The following is a 21604-nucleotide window of genomic DNA, read 5'->3' on the forward strand; positions in this document are numbered from 1 at the left end:
GTGACCAACATTAAAAAATGCAGTTTTCCCATTTAAAAAAATTTATCAGAAAAGCCAACCAAAACCTAAGGCAAAGGTTCCCAAACTTTCTCCATTTAGGAAATTCTTAGTCTTAGTAATTTTTTCATAGCACCCTTAGGCCAAAAGAAATACTTAAGTAGGTGGGCTCAAACCCCTTAAGTGTTAATGTCCTTATAACTTAGTGCTTGTTGGACACTGTACAAACCCTCAAACCTGGAATCAAATTGGACAACATGACACTGTAGTATCCTGTTTCATACAGTAGTTGCTTTTTATCAGAGCAACCTCTAAAAATACAGCTTTGCAAAACATGACATTGTAGAAAGGAATGTGTCAATCTAATGTTGAAACTGTGAACTACCTCAAACTATCAGTTCATGCTTGGGTTCAATGGCACTCTAGGCCACCTCAGCACACAGTTTGGGAAACTGGGAGCAAAGGGAAGGGGCCTAAAAAAGAGAAGAATAAAAAATAATGGGAGAGGAGCAAAAGAAAGTTCTTATTAGCATGGTTAACCACAAGAGGGCAGCACAACAGTTGGTAGGGGCGGCACAAATGTGGGGGGGAGGGGGGTGCGGAGAGATGATAAGGGTCAAACCTTTCCATAAAAACGCTCTAAGACCCCTTAACCACTTCAAGACATAAAAGTCCTTTTTCTCCTTATACTAAAGAGGAAGAAACACTGGTCACTGGCAGATCACCTTATGCAGTCATTGTGCCCTTCTCTGAATATCCTTTGCCTGCCCAGCCATGACTTTCACAGTAGCCAAGCAATGTACTACTTTGCATGCATAATCTTATTCAATCCTCACAACAATCTTATAAGAAAGTGAGGCTCAAAGAGATTTTAAATAATACCACTATTAAGTGGCAGGAACACCAGAATTCAAACCCAGATCTGACCCCAAAGCCAATGTCCTTCCCTATTCTGCCTCAAAAGTATCTCACCTTTCAGCAATAACCAGGTGAAGTAGAGAAAAGATCATGTTCCCATCCTATACCTGAGACACCTGTCTCAAATCACTAGGAAAAACCAGTAAATGAAACAAACTATTCCTTAACAGGTCCCTAAAACATGCTAAATAACTCCAAACACAGGACACTCAGAGCCAAAACAAGCATTATATGCTTAACTAGTCAGCAAGTACTGTAGCTTTCCTGTACAGGTAAATACTTGTTAAGGCAAATGTTGGACACATCTGCTTTGCAGATATGTTACACACTAAAAGATATGTGCACATACAAGCAAGCGATTCTTATACCTAAAGTGGTAAAAGGTGAAGGGGGTAGGCAAAGGTAGGCCAAAGGTTGATTATTCATCTTCATATCTATTGGGTGTTATATCAGAATATCTGCAATAGCCCAACAACTCACTTGTACAAACCTATTATGAAACCAAAAGCAATCGTCATCGCTCTTATTCCCACTTGTAGTTTCCTTCTCCACATTCTTCCTCCCCTCTGTGACATACTCAGCTGCCTCTATCCTTTCATTCAGAGAAAAGGAGTTTCTTCCGACAGATTAATAACCACCGGAAAGCAAAATGGGTAAATTCAACCGACACAGCAAACTTAAGCAGATAAAACCATTCACGAAGCATTCAGTGTGGTAGCAGAAACCCCAGCAAGAGCAGCTAACGTGTCCTCTCAATAGGTATCTCTTATTACTTGAAAATGTTCCTCGTTCAAAGATTAACAATATTTGGCTGCTTGAGGAGAAAGGGTAACGGACAACGTTTTCTGTGCAAAGAAAGACAATGTACAATCAGCAGAGAAACAAACAACTAACGTTTCTTAAAGGATCCAAGAGCAACAATAACCCCCAAAATTACCCTCCCAGAGCAATATTCAAAGTTCAGTACTGCCATTTTCAAAGGAGTAAGCGACAATGAGCCCTGCCCGTCGACACACGCTTCCATTGGACTTCCTACGCACAACAGCTCGAGACACCCTCGTCTTTACTGCAGCGAAAAAAGACAGCAGCCAGGATCGCATACCCACCTTCGCGGGAAGGGGAGGAAGGGCCTCTTCTGCAGAAGAGAAACAGGTCACATCTTGTTGCCTTGCCTGCTTCCGAAACCTAAAAAAAAAAAAAAAAGCAGCAGTTAGTACCGCAGAAATCCAGGGGAAATTGATGCTCTTTTCTAGGCTGTTCAGATGTCTAAAAAATTTTAAAGAGGAATAAGTAAAGGGGGAGGAGGAATATCAGACACATAAGGATGCAAATATCAACGCAAGACACTCCGTTGTAGGTTCCCTTTTAAAGAGGAGGATTTTCTTGCCGAGAAGTTTACTGCCACTAGCGAGGGGAAAGCGGGGATCAGGAGGTGGGAGGGAGGGTGAAGAGAGAACTGCTGCCGGAGCCCAGGCAGCAATAACACCCACCCGCTGCACGGATCAGGCGACGAGGACGCGCCCCGAGGCCGCAGGGACTGCTCCTACCCGGCGCCTCCGCCCGGCCACGATCTTCGAAGCCCCTGGAGCGGGCAAGGGTCCGAGCGTCCGCCAGGCTGGGCCCTCGGGGGCCCTCCCGTGCGGGTTCTGCTCCCACTCACATCCCTCGGCGGCGAGGACCGGGCCTCTCCCTGCGCGGCGATAGCAGCCCTCCGCCCCGACGCGCGCCGCAAGTCCGGGCCCCGGGGCCGAGTGGCCGAGGCGGCGGCACGAACTGACGAGCGAGCCGGGAGCCGGCCCAGCCTCTCAGCGCCCCGGGAGGCCGTCAGCGGAGGCCGCTAGCGGAGGCCGCTGCTTGCCCCCTTCTGCTCCTCTTCCTCTCTCCTTCCGGCAGCCCACACCACTCCCACTTCGGGCAGCCGGGAAGCCCGTCACAGTCGTCGTCTCCACCCTCTCCCAAGCCACACCGTCTTCTCAGCGCCGCAGGCGACACTGTCTGGGACGTCCTATTTACGTCCAACTCAGCCTCCCAGTTGGCCTCGGGTGCCGCGGCCGGTTCACGGCTGGCTGAGGCCTCCTCGGAGCGGGGCGGGGGCGGGCGCGGGCGCCTGGCGTGCGCCCCCGGTCTGCGCGTGCGCGCGTGTGCCTCTCCACCCAAGCCGAGCTTTCCCCGGCGCGCGCGGAGGGGCCGACGGGGACTAGCTACGCAGGACCGTGGCTTCTCGGGAAGCCGGCGAGCGTGCGCGGAGATTCCCGCGGTGGCCCCTGGGCGTGAGCGGGCGGGGAGACTTGAGCTGGGCTGGGCCCTCCGCAGATGGCCGTGTGCGTGGCCGGAGGCGGCTGGGAATGAGTAAGCCACGCCGGGAAGGCGCCCTCGGCGCACAACCTGGCACCGCACAGAGACTTTCCCCTCCCGCGCACTGTTGTCTTTTTTTGCTTTTGCTCCCACTTTCGGGGTGCAGCAAACCTGCCCCTCCACAGTCCAGGCCGCTAGGCCGAGAGAAGTAGCGCCGAGGGTTGGGGCAACCCAACGCACCGTTTCGCGCCAGTGCAATTCCGTGCGCCTGATTCCAACCAGTCACCTCTGCTGGAAAGGGGTGAAGGTGGAATGCGGTGCCCAGATGCCTGTGGAATGGCGGCAAGGCCTGGCAAAGGAGGAGAAACAACTTCTACCATCCCAAAGAGCCTCATTCATTCATTCAACAAATATTTACAGAGCATCTACTGTGTGCCAGGCTGTAGGACCCCAAGGATGATATGTGAACACAACCCACATACTCTTTGCCCCACGGGAGCTTGTATTCTGATAACGCGACAAAAATGCTTTTAATTTATCAGTATAATGTGCCAGAGTATAACTGCCGCTAGGAAAAGTAAAGGAGCAGGAAGTGAGGAGGCAGTGTGCTATTTTAGTTATAGTGGCCAGGAAAGACCTCCCAGAGAAACTAACGTTTGAGCAGAGATCCGAAGGATGAGAATGAGCTATCTGGGAAAAGAGTTTCATGCAGAAACACTAGCAAAGGCAAAGACCCTGAGAAGGGAAGGTGCTTGGCAAGTTCAAAGGACCGGGAAAGAGGTCACTGGCTGGAGGACAGTGAAGGAAGGGGCAGTGGTAAGAGGTGAGGCCGAAGAAGTAGCCTGTGACCCAACTGTGTAGGGCCTTTTTCACTCATCATCAGCCTTCTTTCTGTTAATCTGAAAAAAAAAAAACAAAAAAAAAACATGCATTTATAGCCCCTGTTTCCCCATACAAATGATGCTGCGATTCAGGTCAAGCTTGTATTTAATGGTTTCTTTAAATAAACCTCACCAAAGCAACTCCTGCATTTCTTCTTACATAAGACCCATTGCAAAAGGTCTTTGAGCAAATGATAGCAGGATCGGAAATGACTTGAATTCACACTGACTTCTTTAAAGTAAGTAGTGAACTAGAGCCCTGTTTTCTCCTAAGAAGGGATTTACAGGAGAACTGCATTCCTATGGCTACTGTCTGACAAAGAAAATATGCTGGAGAGTTCTTGGTTGTTGTTGTTGTCGTTGTTTAATTTCTAAAAAGAAATTAGAAATAGGAGTTGTGACTGAACAGCAAATCTAAAATCTGTTTAGAATGTTAAGGTTGAAATTACAAGCAGCAACCACCACAAGAGTTCCCTTTTCCTGCAAACAAAAACTGTTAACTGGAGTAGAAACCAGAACACAGACCCACGTAAAGAACATAAAGTGCTGAAGGTGGCTTTAATGTTAGGGTTAAAATGAAAGTCATCTGAACTGTGGAAATGGAAGCATTCTCTTTGGGAGGGGTGGGGGGCAAAAGCCTGTTTAAGAACTCTAAACAGTACAGATACAGTCATTGTAGTAAATGATGTTTCTATATTTTGTAATGATGTGTTTATTCAACCAGGCATGGTATCTGTTACTCCACTGCCTTTTTGCAGGGAAAGGCCATTTGGAAATAGTAAATATTGAGGGTTTCTTGTGGGGGAAGGGATTCTTTTTTATAATAGTGATTTGGATAGGGAAGACAGGGTGGGCAAGGGAAATATATTAATCACAGGCTTGTAGACGAGAAATCAATCTACCCATACAGAGAGATAAGGTGACTTGCTTAGTGTCATTCTACTAGTGAAAGCCTCTCTCCTTACCAAAAATACTATGATTTTAAGCCAATATTACCCTGGAATGTTTAGCTCTTTTCACTCTTTGGAGAACTTTTTAACTCTTTATGTGATCCCTGGTAGTGACATAGCTAGAAATTTGCTCCCAGGGCGAATATTTCAGAAAGTTTCCTCTATTCTTTGATAATGGTAAAAGAGGATTCCAAGACATTTGACCAAGTCTTTCAAGACATTCTTTCACACAACATGGAGAAACAAGAAATGTGAGTTGGGTTGGATGATGAAACATTCAGATTCAAAACTGATTGTATGGCCATATCTCGAAGTAAAAATTAGCAGCCAGTTGTCAAGTATGGGGTGTTGTGCCACAAGTTCTGTCATTCTACTGCAGTAGAATATGGTGGCAGTGGCTCCTGACTGCCATTCCTAACCCACACCTGCAACAAGACTGACAGAATGTGTTAGATAGGGCTTTGGCATTCACTTCTTTTTAAAGTCCTTAAGTGGTTTCAGTGCAAAGGTTGGAAATCCATGGCTCAGCGTTTAGGAACTTAAGGTTGAGAGTCTGGCTGACTCAGGTTTGAATCACTGTTTTCACCAAGGAAGTCATTTATATTTTCTAAGCTTCCATTTCGTCATCAGTATAATGAGGATAAGAATATCTTCTTTGAAGAGCTGTTTTGAAGATTAGATGAAAAAGTATTTTTAAACCCTTAGCACAGTTATTAAATGCCTATTATGGTTGTGGTGGGGACAATTTATAGATATCCCCAAGCTGGGGGGTATAAGAAATACGCTGGATTTTCTCAGTAATCCTGAAGCATTTGTCACAGTTTATTGTGTGACACGAAACTGTGTGGGCAGGAATGATAAGGGCTGGGTTGTAACAGAGATAAACGCAAAGACCTGCAATTGTATTTTTTAAAAAACAAAACTATGCCATTAACTGATGAAATAATGAAAACATTCTCAAGAGGAGCATAAATGTGAGAGCAGAAAAAGATATAGGAAAGTCCTTCCCCTTGGAAGGGGAAACAGGCTCAAGCAAAAGACTGGGGATAGATCCACAAGTTAGATTGTTTCCTTCCAGGGTAGAGAAGATGTACTTTTCTGAAGGCATCAGCTATGGAGAGAGGCTAATTTATCCCAGGTCTAGTAATATAGACCGAAAGACAAAGTCAGGAGTGTGAATCAGGTAGACAGACAAGCAAGCAATGTTTTTTACTTTGAATCATCCAGATATTTTAGGACTATTCATTTCAAAGTTAGGTTGGATATGGCAAAAATTTTTTTCAAAATTTCCTCTGCCCTTTATCATATGTATATCTCTACATCAATTCTTTCATTCTTCATTATAGTCCCAAAGAAAAAGGTGTTCCTGGCAAGCAGGTCCCTCCTTCCCTTGAGATAACTGAATAAGTTTAATGTTAGTGCATAAAAACTAAAATAATTTCCCCATCTGTAAGCCAGGAATTAATAACCTCCTTCAGGTAAGGATGATTATTTGGCAAAATATGCAAAATGTCTATTATAATTATGCTGTACTTTACAAAAAATTTTAACTTAAAACATTTGAGGTATAGTACTAATTCACTAAAAATATTTTTCTTTATAAAAGGATCCATACCAAGATTCACTCTTCAAAATAGAAATTCCCCTCGCATAATTATCAGTGTACAGAGCGTTAATTCCTGAGTCCTTATTTAGATTAAGGATTCTGCCTTCTTTCTTTGAGAACTGTCTTCTTCACCCAGAGTAGTCAGCCTCTAGCCCCTGTGTTACAGTTTGTGACCCTGCTACCCACACCCCTTGATTGCACCATGAGTTGTCACCTGACTCAAGCTGAGCCATTCATGATCTCCCTCCTGAGGAAGTTGGAACTGGGATTCAAAGACAGTTGCTCAGACTTTTTTGTTCTCTTAAAGTGAAGTTACCCATGCTCTAAAATTATGGCTGCCATCTGTATTCATGTACATGGACTTGCACAGAAAGCTGACTTGCTTTGGGAGAAAAGAATTGACACAGACAGAAGAGAGAAAAAAAAGAGTTCACCAGGAATGAGAATCCTCTTAGCTTTTCAGCTTCCTCTTCCTTATAAGGCCCAAAGAAACTTCCTGTATTTGGTATCTTGAAAATACTTCCTTATGACAAATTTCTCCTTTTTACTTGAACCAGATCTAGTAGTGTCAGATCTAGTAGTGTCAGAGTACTTGCAATGAAATAACCTGGAGTGAAACAGATATTATAGTACACTGATGAGAAGAAAAGAAAAAGAAAAGAAAAAAATATTCTTCAAATTACAACAGGGAAAATGTATATATTTTTTTGTAATATGAGCTCCTCTCATTTTTTTTTTGTGATTCAAAATTTTTGTAGATTATACTCCATTTAAAGTTATTATAAAACGTTGGCTATATTCCATGTGCTGTACTGTATGTCTTTTAAAAATCCAATTTACCCACCAATTTTGGAATTCGATCTTCAATCATAAGGTCAAGCATAACTATCCAAGTATTAGTCACAATCTAAGACATTACACAGAACCCATGGGTTAGCAGAAAATAAAGATACCTACTCCTATAAAACATCACTCCTGTCACCACTGTTCAATTTTCTTTTCTAAGTTGCTTCACTCTACCTTCTCTGTAACAATAATTTTATGAGTCTTCTGGGCCATAGTTATAATAATTGCTGTGGTCACTCCACGCTATCTACACTACTGACCAAAGGAAAATCTGATTTGATATTAAGGCATCATAATGATGTGGTTAAATACTCTGAATTTCAGTGTTACCTATGAAATACATAAATGGACCAGAAAATGCTGCATGACATAGTTCTCAATTTTAACTTCCACTCCTATATACTAATATACTACCCTACATTCCTCAAACTGAAACTGAGAAAAACCAGGAGAATAACTTTCTTCTTTCATCCACACCTAATACTGTCTCCCACTGAACACTGATATAACCATTCATTTGGAGAAAAAAAACAAATACTATTTCTTTGGTTTCTCCTTTTGTGTAATAGTGGTTTTGTTTTTTTGACTATTGTTTTGGTTTGGTTTGGTTTTTTTTTCCTCTGTTGCCTTCATCTGTTATAAATCAAGCATGAAATGATGTAATAGTCCTCAGGCAAACTCTCTGGCTAGGTATTCTAATGCTACAAGAATTTTAGCATTGAGTGCGTTCCACTTAGATACCAATTCAGCTCTTTTACTACCCACAGGAAATGCTCTGGGGATCAACAGCACTACAAGTGATAAAGTTTTTAGTAGGAATGATAACTTTGGAAAATTTTTTAAATAACTGCTAATTACTGGAATAGACATGTTTTAAGGCTTTTGAAAGGTTGTCTTGTACATTTTAGCATCTATTATCCTCATTAAAGGGCTTATATTTGTTGAGCAATCTACTTTTTTCCTTTTTGATTCCAAAGTAAACATTAATACATACTACTTGTGGTAAATCCAACTAATATGGAAGATAAAGTATACAAAGTGGAAGTTCCTCTTGATCCTCTTTTCCTAGCCCTCTTTACTTCCCAGAGGTAATCACTGATAACTATTTCGTGTGTAACTTTTCAGAATTTTTTCTAAGCATTTTCCTACTTATTTCCTATAGATTTAGTTTTGAACTCTATAAACCAAATGGATAATTCTATACTTTTTGTGTTACCATTTTTTCACCTAACACCTTCTGGAGACCATTCAGTTCAACATTTATTGCTTTCCCTCATTCTTTTAAACGTTTTACACAGTGTTCAACAAAATGGGTCATCATAACTTACCACATAATTCCCCCATTTATGAACACTTAGGTTTGTAATTTTCACAATTAAAAACAGTGCTAGGACTTCCCTGGTGGCGCAGTGGTTAAGAATCCGCCTGCCAATGAAGGGGACACGGGTTCGAGCCCTGGTCCAGGAAGATCCCACATGCCGCGGAGCAACTAAGCCCACGTGCCACAACTACTGAGCCCACCTGCCACAGTTACTGAAGCCCGCATCCCTAGAGCCCATGCTCCACAACAAGAGAAGCCACCGCAATGAGAAGCCCGCACACCACAACAAAGAGTAGCGCCCGCTTGCCCCAACTAGAGAAAGCCCACGTGCAAAAACAAAGACCCAATGCAGCTAAAAATAAAAAATAATTAATTTTTTTTTTAAAAAGTGCTAAATTTGAACATCATTGTACATACATTCCATGGGCACAAAAGTATTCCCTAGGATAGACAAGTACACTCTCTGAGCCAAAATAAATATATATTTAAAATTTGGTGGCTATTGGGGCTTCCCTGGTGACGCAGTGGTTGAGAGTCCGCCTGCCGATGCAGGGGACACCGGTTCGTGCCCAGGTCCGGGAAGATCCCACATGCCGCAGAGCGGCTGGGCCCGTGAGCCATGGCCGCTGAGCCTGCGCGTCTGGAGCGTGTGCTCCGCAACGGGAGAGGCCACAACAGTGAGAGGCCCGTGTACCACCAAAAAAAAAAAAAAAAAAAAAAAATTTGGTGGCTATTGCCAAATTGACTTTCAAAAATCTCATACTAGTATATCAATGCCCATTTCTCTATAATCTCACTAACTCTGGATATCATGAATCTTTAATTTTAGGTATTTTAAATTCCAAATAACATTCATTTCAGTCGATCAACATATATTTTTTAAAACACCTATTATATGACAGGTAGTCTGCAAATGTTAGACACACACTAGTTTGTTACAGAGCCACTATTCTACCTATCCTTGCCTCTTTAATACATTTTAAAGTAGACATAACATTAAATTATAAAATTCACCAACTATCTTGATCAAGCAATTATTCAATCATATTCAAATATAGTTTTGAAATTAGCTTCCTTGTACCATTTTTCTTATGGGAGAAAATGATTCCTTTGGGAAAATGCTGGTGAAATAACAAAGGCCAGAGATTTTTACTAGCTGGGGATTCTTTTTTTTTTTTTTTTTTTTTAATATTTATTTACTTATTTATTTGGCTGCGCCGGGTCTTAGTTGTGGCACATAGGATCTTAGTCGCAGCATGCAGGATCTAGTTCCCTGACCAAGGATCGAGCCTGGGCCCCCTGCATTGGGAGCATGGAGTCTTAACCACTGGACCACCAGGAAGTCCCCTAGCTAGGGATTCTTTATTCAACCTTTCTGAACTTTTGTTTCCTAGTCTCCACAATGAGAATAATATGGGTGCCTACCTTTTAGAACTAATTTCAGGTTTTAATGAGATAACATAGAGAAAACAACAAATTCCTGATGGTAATAGGTAACGTCAGAGTGCGTGCAACACGCCAGTCATTCTTCAAGAGCTTTATAGATATTAACTCATTTGAGCCTCACAACAACTCTAGGAGATGGCTACCTCTGTTACCTTCATTTCAAAAATAAGAAATTGAGACCAGAGAAGAACTTTCCCAGGGCCTTCCAGAAACTCTGCAGAGGCAAGACTGAATCCCAGAAGACCTGGCTTCAGAGAGAACTCTCATACCAACTCCACTATACTGTCTCCTGTAGAGGTAATCAAGCAGTAAGTATTATTTCCTTTATTCTTCGAGCATTATACCAGAGTCTATGAGATACACATCCCTACCTACAGGATGTTAAATATGCTGATAGAAGATGATTCATTAAATTCTTTTTTTTTAACATCTTAATTGGAGTATAATTGCTTTACAATGGTATGTTAGTTTCTGCTGTATAACAAAGTGAATCAGCTATATGAATACATATAGACCCATATCCCCTCCCTCTTGCATCTCCCTCTCACCCTCCCTATCCCACCCCTCTAGGTGGTCACAAAGCACCGAGATGATCTCCCTGTGCTATGCGGCTGCTTCCCACTAGCTATCTACTTTATATTTGGTAGTGTATATACGTCCATACCACTCTCTCACTTCATCCCAGCTTACCCTTCCCCCTCCCCATGTCCTCAAGTCCATTCTCTACATCTACATCTTTATTCCTGTCCTGCCCCTAGATACTTCAGAACCTTTTTTTTTTTTTTAGATTCCATATATATGTGTTAGCATACAGTATTTGTTTTTCTCTTTCTGACTTACTTCACTCTGTATGACAGACTCTAGGTCCATCCACCTCATACAAAAAACTCAATTTCTTTTCTTTTTATGGCTAAGAAATATTCCATTGTATATATGTGCCACACCTACTTTTTTTTTTTTTTTACATTCTGGTCAATTTTTTTTTTTACTTTTATTTATTTATTTTTTTAAACATCTTTATTGGAGTATAATTGCTTTACAATGGTGTGTTAGTTTCTGCTATATTACAAAGTGAATCAGCTATACTTACACATATATCCCCATATATCCTCCCCCTTGCATCTCTCTCCCACCCTCCCTATCCCAGCCCTCTAGGTGGTCACAAAGCACTGAGCTGATCTCCCTGTGCTATGCGGCTGCTTCCCACTAGCTATCTATTTTACATTTGGTAGTATATGTAAGTCCATGCCACTTTCTAACTTCGTCCCAGCTTACCCTTCCCCTTCCCCATGTCCTCAAGTCCATTCTCTACGTCTGTGTCTTTATTCCTGTCCTGCCCCGAGGTTCTTCAGAACGTTTTTTTTTTTTTTAGAGTCCATATATATGTGTTAGCATACGGTATTTGTTTTTTTCTTTCTGAGTTACTTCACTCTGTATGACAGTTATTAGGTCCATCCACCTCACTACAAATAACTCAATTTCATTTCGTTTTATGGCTGAGTAATATTCCATTGTATATATGTGCCACATCTTCTTTACCCATTCATCTGTCAATGGACACTTAGGTTGCTTCCATCTCCTGGCTATAGTAAATAGAGCTGCAATGAACATTGTGGTACATGACTCTTTTTGAATTATGTTTTTCTCAGGGTTTACGCCCAGTAGTGGGATTGCTGGGTCGTATGGTAGCTTAATTTTTAGTGTTTTAAGGAACCTCCATACTGTTCTCCATAGTGGCTGTATCAATTTACATTCCCACCAACAGTGCAAGAGGGTTCCCTTTTCTCCACACCCTCTCCAGCATTTATTGTTTCTGGATTTTTGATGATGGACATTCTGACTGGTGTGAGGTGATACCTCACTGTAGTTTTGATTTGCATTTCTCTAATGATTAGTGATATTGAGCATCCTTTCATGCATTTGTTGGCAATCTGTATATCTTCTTTGGAGAAATGTCTATTTAGATCTTCTGCCCATTTTTGGATTGGGTTGTTTGGTTTTTTGACATTGAGCTGCATGAGCAGCTTGTAAATTTTGGAAATTAATCCTTTGTCAGTCTCTTCATTTGAAAATATTTTCTCCCATTCTAAGGGTTGTCTTTTGGCCTTGTTTATGGTTTCCTTTGCTGTGCAAAAGCTTTGAAGTTTCATTAGGTCCCATTTGTTTATTTTTGTTTTTATTTCCATTTCTCTAGGAGGTGGGTCAAAAAGGATCTTGCTGTGATTTATGTCACAGAGTGTTCTGCCTATGTTTTCCTCTAAGAGTTTTACAGCGTCTGGCCTGACATTTAGGTCTTTAATCCATTTTGAATTTATTTTTGTGTATGGTGTTAGGGAGTGTTCTAAATTCATTCTTTTACATGTAGCTGTCCAGTTTTCCCAGCACCACTTATTGAAGAGGCTGTCTTTTCTCCATTGTATATCCTTCCCTCCTTTGTCAAAAATAAGGTGACCATATGTACGTAGGTTTATTTCTGGGCTTTCTATCCTGTTCCATTGATCTATATGTCTCTTTTTGTGCCAGTACCATACTGTCTTAATTACTGTAGCTTTGTAGTATAGTCTGAAGTCCATGAGCCTAATTCCTCCAGCTCCATTTTTCTTTCTCAGGATTGCTTTGGCTATTTGGGGTCTTTTGTGTTTCCATACAAATTGTGAAATTTTTTGTTCTAGTTCTGTGAAAAATGCCATTGGTAGTTTAACAGTGATTGCACTGAATCTGTAGATTGCTTTGGGTAGTATAGTCATTTTCACAGTGTTAATTCTTCCAATCCAAGAACATGATATATCTCTCCATCTGTTTGTATCATCTTCAAATTCTTTCATCAGTGTCTTATAGTTTTCTGCATACAGGTTTTTGTCTCCTTAGGTAGGTTTATTCCTAGGTATTTTATTCTTTTTGTTGCAGTGGTAAATGGGAGTGTTTCCTTAATTTCTCTTTCAGATTTTTCATCATTAGTGTATAGGAATTCCAGAGATTTCTGTGCATTAATTTTGTAACCTGCTACTTTACCAAATTCATTGATTAGCTCTAGTAGTTTTCTGGTAGCATCTTTAGGATTCTCTATGTATAATATCATGTCACCTGCAAACAGTGACAGCTTTACTTCTTCTTTTCCAATTTGGATTCCTTTTATTTCTTTTTCTTCTCTGATTGCTGTGGTTAAAACTTCCAAAACTACGTTGAATAATAGTGGTGAGAGTGGACAACCTTGTCTTGTTCCTGATCTTAGAGGAAATGCTTTCAGTTTTTCACCATTGAGAATGATGTTGGCTGTGGGTTTGTCATATGGCCTTTAATATGGCCTTTATTATGGCCTGCTCCTACTTTCTGGAGGGTTTTTATCATAAATGGGGGTTGAATTTTGTTGAAAGCTTTCTCTGCATCTATTGAGATGATCATATGGTTTTTCTCCTTCAATTTGTTAATATGGTGTATCACATTGACTGATTTGTAAACATTGAAGAATCCTTGCATTCCTGGGATAAACCCCACTTGATCATGGTGTATGATCCTTTTAATGTGCTGCTGGATTCTGTTTGCTAGTATTTTGTTGAGGATTTTTGCATCTATGTTCATCAGTGATATTGGCCTGTAGTTTTCTTTCTTTGTGATATCTTTGTCTGGTTTTGGTTTCAGGGTGACGGTGGCCTCATAGAATGAGTTTGGGAGTGTTCCTCCCTCTGCTATATTTTGGAAGAGTTTGAGAATCATTAAATTCTTAAGCTTTGTATTAACATATAAGGAATCAGGTAACATTATTTATATATAATGTATAACAAAGTCTTCTTTACCCAGGGATAAATTCTTGTTTGCTGGAACAGCTGCTGGCTCCTATGCTGTAGAGTACTAGTTCTCAGAATGTGATCCCTGGACCAGCAGTAACAGTGCTACCTGGGAACTTGTTAGAAATGTAAATTCTTGAGCCCCAACTCAGACCTCCTGTATCAAACTCTGGAGGTGAAGTCCAGTCACTTGTGTTCTAAACAAGACTTTCAAATGATTCTGAGGCATGCTAAAGTTAAGAACCACTGAGTCCAGGTCTTTTGAGCATGAGCTGTTCTGTTCTCCTTGCTTAGCATTGGAAGCAATGCTTTCTCCACTCAAAACACAAAACAAAACAAAAAAACAAACAAACCACTATTGTAGAGAATCCATTTAATGGGTGAAATGGAAAGAAAAAAAGTAAGCCAGAGAGCTTAGGATGACATTCATAATAAGTCATGCACAGAAGAGAGGGAGCGGGGAAAGATGAAAGATGCATGAGGCCCAGGTACAGTATCTGACTTGAGGGATGAACAAAAAGAAGAGATCTTTATTTCAAGTTTCTATAGTATGTGGAAAGAAATAAGAGATGGATGGCAAAGAGAATTTCAAAACATTTTGCTTTATGTTATAAATTGGGTACACTTTCATACCCTTAAAAAAACCCTCAAATTTTCTCTTCAATTACTCTTGGCTATTAACTTGTACTTATTTGAATATAGTTACTATGTAGTGCCTAGACCATATAGGAGCCCCTAGTTTTATTAAGATTACATTGTTATAATGCAATGAATTTAAATCAATAGCATTGAGTAAACAATACAAATCAAATTCTAAAATCAGAAAGGGTTGATGCTGAATAACCTTACAGATCATATAGATCACTGAGAAGATACAATCATCAAGTCTAAATATCATATTCTACAAGTTACAGAGGCTGCAAAGATGATGCAGCCCAAGCAACGTACCTATTTTTTGACAGTAGGGTAGGAAGAGTCTATTGCATAAGCACTCAAAGGTACACCTGTAGACTGTGAAGGCAGGAAATATATCTGTTTCTTTCCCCACCACATATCCAGTATTAATCAAAGTTTGACATGTCATAGGTGCTAAATAAATCTTGTCATATAAGTGAATTAATGAAAAAGAACAATGGCAGGACAAATATGAGCGTTCAGTGACCAAATCCTCTGTACCAATAATACCCTAAGCTATCAGGAAAAAAGTTACCACTTTACTCCCTGGGCAGAGGTCTGGATATGGAAGTAACTCACCTTAAGGAAAGAATTTGAGGTTCAGAAGTTTAGTCTGGAGAAAATGACTGAGTATCAGGAAGTGTGATGAGTGATAACTGAGTTAAGCACAGGATGCTGTTGTTCTAGATTGCCCTCCAGCCCAGCCATCCAGCACCTGTGTCACAGTCAGGAAGGGAATGGAGAGAGAGGACTGTAATCAAGAACATGGCAAATAAAATACTTATATATCCAGGGCCTTTATAAGAAACTGAAAGCTCAAGGTAGAGCTTTTTGTGGCTCAGTTACAGATCACAACCAGGGAGATATCCCACTGGAAGACCTTGGTCTGAAGTTGTGGAAGTCAGAGTTGCTGCTTCAGGGAAGCCAAAATGGGTCATTACAAGAGCTACAACAGTAACCATAGCTGCAGCCAGGAATCGGGGTAGTGACCTTCCCTGAGCCCCTCCCTACCTTCCTATATCCACATGTCTTGCTCCATCATGTCCTTCAGGTGAGATGTAATTGAAACTGCAATATCTCCCAGCCCCCAGCACTCCCTACACCAGTACCCTGTTTTGCTTTTCTCCATGACACTCATTACCAGTTCACATATAATATATTTCATTTATTTGTTTGTCTGTCTTCCCTCAAGTAGAAAGTGAGTTCCATGTATGTTATATTCATACTATATGCCTTAGCACCTAGGACAGTGCATGGTACATAGTAGGTGCCAATAAATATCTATTGAATGAGTGGACTTTTCATTCATGTATATTTTTGCTATACATTCTATTAGGTAAGTAATATCTCTATTTTACAGACAAGAAATGAAACTCAGCAAAGTTAAGTGGCCCAAAGTAACATAACCACTAAGTATTGGGTTGGCCAAAAAGTTCATTCGGGTTTTCCCATAACCTCTTACGGAAAAACCCAAACGAACTTTTTGGCCAACCCAATAGTAAAGTTGCTATTTGAAGCTAGCTCTGTCTCCTCACAAAGATGTCCTCTTAAACTGGATGTCATTTGAGCTTAAAAAGTGGGTAGTACTGGACTATTTTCATAACTTATATTGTTTCTTTTAAAAATTTACATTATGTTCTATAGCTATAACCTTCATGTTTACTCTATTCTTAGTTCTACAGTAAAAGAGATTCAACATTCATCAGTCATTCTGCCATAGTTTCTTCATCTCTCAGTTCATCCTTTAGTTTCTTCTAGAAGGGCTCAGGAGGGAATTCCCTGGCAGTCCAGTGGTTAGGACTTGGTGCTTTCACTGCCAGGGCCCAGGTTTGATGCCTGGTTCGATCCCTGGTCAGGGAACTAAGATCCTGCAAGCTGTGCAGTGTGGTCAAAAAAAAAAACACCCTAGAAGGGCTCAGGGGAATGAGGATATATAAGTTAGGGTCCTATGAGAAGCAGATGCCAGGGTAAAATTAGATGTGCAAGAGATTTATTAGGAGAAACATTTGTGAGGGGTAAAGGGAAAAGAGAGCAGGAGTAGATGGGAAGAGCCTTCAGACAATGATGAAAGCCTGAGACCTGGTGAAAAACAGAAGGAATATGGGGCTTCCCTGGTGGCGCAGTGTTTGAGAGTCTGCCTGCCAATGCAGGGGACATGGGTTCGAGCCCTGGTCTGAGAGGACCCCACATGCCGCGGAGCAACTAGGCCCGTGAGCCACAACTACTGAGCCTGCGCGTCTGGAGCCTGTGCTCCACAACAAGAGAGGCCGCCATAGTGAGAGGCCAGCGCACCACGATGAATAGTGGCCTCCGCTTGCCGCAGCTGGAGAAAGCCCTCGCACAGAAACAAAGACCCAACACAGCCATAAATAAATAAATAAATAAATAAAATTAAAAACCATTCTGTAAAAAAAATAATAAAAAAATTAAAAAATAAAATAAAGAGGGGAATTCACTACTGATGACTTTCTTAAAAAAAAAAAAAAATAGAAGGAATAAAGGAGGATTGGGTAGTTCCTCAAAGGGTTAAACACAGAGTTATATGGACCAACAATTCCACTCCTAGGTATAGACACAAAAGAAATGAAAACAAATATCCTTTCAAAAACTTGTACACAAATGTTCACAAAAATATTATTCATGATAGGCAAAAAGTGTAAACAACCCAAATGTCTATCAACTGATGGGTGAATAAATAAACTGTGGTGCATCCCTACAATTAAATATTTTCAGCAATAAAAAGGAAGTATGGCTACATGCTATAACATGGATGAGTCTTTAAAACATGCTAAGGGAAAGAAGCCGGTCACAAATGACCACGTAGTATATGACTGCTCTTATATGAATTATCCAGAAGGGGCAAATCTATAGAGACAAAAAGTAAATTAATGGTTGTCTAAGGCTGTGGGGGATGGGGAATTTGGAGAGTGACAGCTAAAGGGTATGGGTTTCTTTGCGGGGGGGCAACGAAAATTTTCTAAAATTGATTGTGGTGATGGTTGTACAACTCTGTGAATAGAATGAAAATGATCGAATTGTACACTGTAAATAGGTGAAATGTATGGTATGTGAATTATATCTCCAAAAAGATTTTTTTTTTTTTTTGAGGTACGCGGGCCTCTCACTGTTGTGGCCTCTCCCGTTGCGGAGCACAGGCTCCAGACGCGCAGGCTCAGCGGCCATGGCTCACGGGCCCAGCCGCTCCGCGGCATGTGGGATCTTCCCGGACCGGGGCACGAACCCGTGTCCCCTGCATCAGCAGGCGGACTCTCAACCACTGTGCCACCAGGGAAGCCCCATAAAGATTTTTTAAATGAGAAAGAAAAATAGAGGATTGGGTAGCAAGACTCAAAACTGCAGTACCACTCAGAAAGTCTTGACCGGGTTAATAGCGAGTCTTCAAGCAGAGACTGCCTATTAGAGGAATTGCACGTGGAGCAAAAATGACCCATCTCTGGTACTCCTACCATGCTGAGTCACTGGCTAGGAGAAACCTGAGAGAGCTGGGGGGGAGGGCTCTCAGTGTCAACTCTGCAGTAAAACTAAAAATGGACCAACTGGAGGCCATAAGCCAACTCCACACCTCCCAGCAGTTTCCCTTCAGCAGAGCACCTCCATGGCTGCCCAAAGTAAAAGAAAGCAGGTTACATGGGTACAATACGGACAGCTGAGGCTTCTGTTCACCAACTGATTCTCTTTTTTTTTCCTATGCATTGGAAGCAAGATCATCAACCGACAGTGAATTTGGGTGGGAGGGGGTAGAGATGTTGAGGTTTGAAGATAAAAGAGAAGGCACGAAGAAGTCATCTACAAGAATAGAAGGATGAAAAGACCAAGGAGATGTATTTTGAAAACCAGGCAGTGTTAAGAGCCCACTAGACGGCAAGAATTCAAAGTTAGACTCATCAGCATGGTTATGGGTTTTTCTCCACCCACATTCAGCTGCATGAGACAAAGCTCAGAATAGAGAAAGCTTAATTAAAACAGTGTTGAAGTTTTCCTGGATGAGTAAGAGGAAGTGAAAAAGAGGCAAGGAAGTTGGGGGTGTATGCAAATAACTGATTATAATAGTTGATCATGGAATTTTAATTCGGTAAGCAAGGAAGTGAAGATATGAGGTAGGTGAGAGCAACAGAAAAGAATTAGTGGTTTGTCCAGTAGGGGATTGTTTGAAGAATTCTTGGAGTTAGGGTACCTGAGAGAGTGACCTAGAAACAGAGGAGGTGGTACTACAGAGGGAGTAGCGTTTCAGGGAAGCTTCTGCTATCAGCTTTCCAGCTCTATTCCTATTATAGTCATCCCTCAGTAACCAAGAGGGATTGGTTCCAGGACACCCTCGGATACCAAAAATCTGTGGATGCTCAAGTCCCTTATATAAAATGGCACAGAATTTGGATATAACCTATGTACACCCTTCTGTATACTTTAAATCATCTGTATTACTTATAATACTTAATACAATCTAAATGTTATGTAAATAGTTGTAAATACAATGTAAATGCTATGTAAATAGTTGCCTGCATGTGACAAATTCAAGTTTTGCTTTTTGGAACTTTCTGGTATTTTTTTTCTAATATTCTTAATCCGCGGTTGGTTGAATCCATGGATGCAGAACCGATGGATACAGAGGGCCGACTATACTCCAAACAGGTTTTGCCTGTGCCTCATGCTTCGGAGAGCTATCGTCTGCTGACCTAGTCTGAGTTCAGCAGCCACGAGGAGTCTTCTCTCACACAGTCCCTCCTCATATTTTTGCTTCACGATTACAGTCATACCTCTAAGACATTGAGGTTTTGGCTGTGGTGGCACGTCACATAAATTTTTTGGCTTCCCAGTGCATATAAAAGTTATGCTTATACTATACTGTAGTCTACTAATTATGCAATAGCATTATGTCTAAAAAAACAATGTATATACCTTATTTTAAAAATACTTTATTGCTAAAAAATGCTAACCATCATCTTAACCTTTAGCAAGTCGTAATGTTTTTGCTCGTTGAGGATCTTGCCTCGATGTTGACGGCTGCTGACTGATCAGGGTAGTGGTTGCTGAAGGTTGGCACAGCTGTGGCCATTTATTAAAATAAGACAACAATGAAGTTTACCTCATTGATTGACTCTTCCTTGCACGAACTATTTCTCTGTAGCCCACAATGATGTTTGATAGCATTTTACCCACAGTAAAACTTCCTTCAAAATTGGAGTCAGTCCTCTCAAACCCTGCTGCTGCTTTATCAACTAAGTTTGTATGGTATTCTAAATCCTTTGTTGTCATTTCAACAATCTCCACAGCACCTTTACCAGGAGTAGCTTCCATCTCAAGAAACCACTTTCTTTGCTCATCCATAAGAAGCTAGTGCTCATTCATTAAAGTTTTGTCATGAGACTGCAACAGGTCCCTCACATCCTCAAGCTCCACTTCTGATTCTAATTCCCTTGCTACTTCTACCACATCTGCAGTTCCTTCCTCCACTGAAGTCTTGAACCCCTCAAAGTCATCCATCAGGGTTGGAATCAACATCTCCCAAACTCCTGTAAATGTTGATATTTTGACCTCTTCCCATGAATTATGAATGTTCTTAAAGGCATCTAGAATGGTCAATCCTTCCCAGAAGGTTTTCAGTTGGCTTGGCCCAGATCCATCAGAGGAGTAGCTATAGCCTTACAAAATGTATTTCTCATAAGGCTTGAGGTCAAAGTGACTCCTTGATCCATGGGCTTCAGAATGTAAGTTGTGTTAGCAGGCATGAAAACAACATTAATCTCATTGTACCTCAGAGCTCCTGGGGTGACCAGCTGCATTGTCAATAAGCAGTAATATTTTGAAAGGTATCTTTTTTCTGCGCAGTATGTCTCCACAGAGGGCTTAAAGTACTCAGTAAATGACATGCTATTGTTCAGGCTTTGTGGTTCCATTTATGGAGCACAGACAGGGTAGATTTAGCATAATTCTTTTTTTTTTTTAAGTGTATAGGTTTGAGAGATAAACATTTATTTATTTGTTTTTTAGCTGTGTTGGGTCTTCACTGCTGCGTGCGGGCCCTCTTCAGTTGTGGTGAGCGGGGCCTACTCTTCATTGTGGTGCATGGGCTTCTCATTGCGGTGGCTTCTCTCGCTACGGAGCATGGGCTCTAGGCATGTGGGTCTCAGTATTTGTGGCACGCGGGCTCAGCAGTTGTGGCTTCTGTGCTCTACAATGCAGGCTGAGTAGTTGTGGCGCACAGGCTCAGTTGCTGTGGCTCGCGGGCTCTAGAGCACAGGCTCACTAGTTGTGGCACACGGGCTTAGTTGCTCTGCAGCATGTGGGATCTTACCAGACCAGGGCTTGAACCCGTGTCCCCTGCATTGGCAGGTGGATTCCCAACCACTGTGCCACCAGGGAAGTCCCCAGCATAATTCTTAACGGTCCTAGGATTTTCAGAATGGTAAATTAAGACTGGCTTCAAATTAGTCACCAGCTGCATTAGCCCCTAAAAAGAGAGTCAGCCTGTCCTTGAAGCTTTGAAGCCAGGCATTGACTTCTCCTCTCTAGCTATGAAAGTTCTAGATGCCATCTTCTTCCAAAGTAAGGCTGTTTCATCTACACTGAAAATCTGTTTTTTAGTGTAGCCACCTTCATCTTAGCTAGATCTGGATAAGCTGCAGCTTCTACATCAGTGCTTTCTGCTTCACCTTGTACTTTAATGCAAGTTCTTCTGAATTTTTGCATAATCACATATATTTCAATTTGGGAATAAAAATTATTTTCTCTGTTAATTTTGAATAGATCTTCTCACTGGTATTTCCATTTCCTAGAGTTATGGCTGACTCATAAAAAGTCAACAATGAAAGTTTTTGTAATAAATCACGAACAACTAAATTTACCTAATGGCTACAAGCTATTAT

General features: G+C 41.2%; 1 protein-coding gene across 6 annotated transcripts in view; it reads right to left on the reverse strand.

Annotated features, from left to right (window-relative positions):
- LOC101275108 (tyrosine-protein kinase JAK2) overlaps nucleotides 1–21604 on the reverse strand; it is a 375537-nt gene that overhangs the window by 158734 nt on the left and 195199 nt on the right. For 3 of the 6 annotated variants that reach the window (XM_049711311.1, XM_049711312.1, XM_049711310.1), the window contains one exon: nucleotides 2022–2100. In XM_049711311.1, coding sequence (XP_049567268.1) covers nucleotides 2022–2100 — 79 coding nt within the window. Of the gene's footprint in view, nucleotides 1–2021; nucleotides 2101–2405; nucleotides 3038–21604 lie in introns of those variants that run through there. The other 3 variants (XM_012536475.3, XM_033404370.2, XM_033404369.2) reach the window with 3 other exon arrangements.

The sequence above is a fragment of the Orcinus orca genome, chromosome 6 (genome assembly GCF_937001465.1).
Source record: "Orcinus orca chromosome 6, mOrcOrc1.1, whole genome shotgun sequence".
Taxonomy (NCBI): Eukaryota; Metazoa; Chordata; class Mammalia; order Artiodactyla; family Delphinidae; genus Orcinus; species Orcinus orca.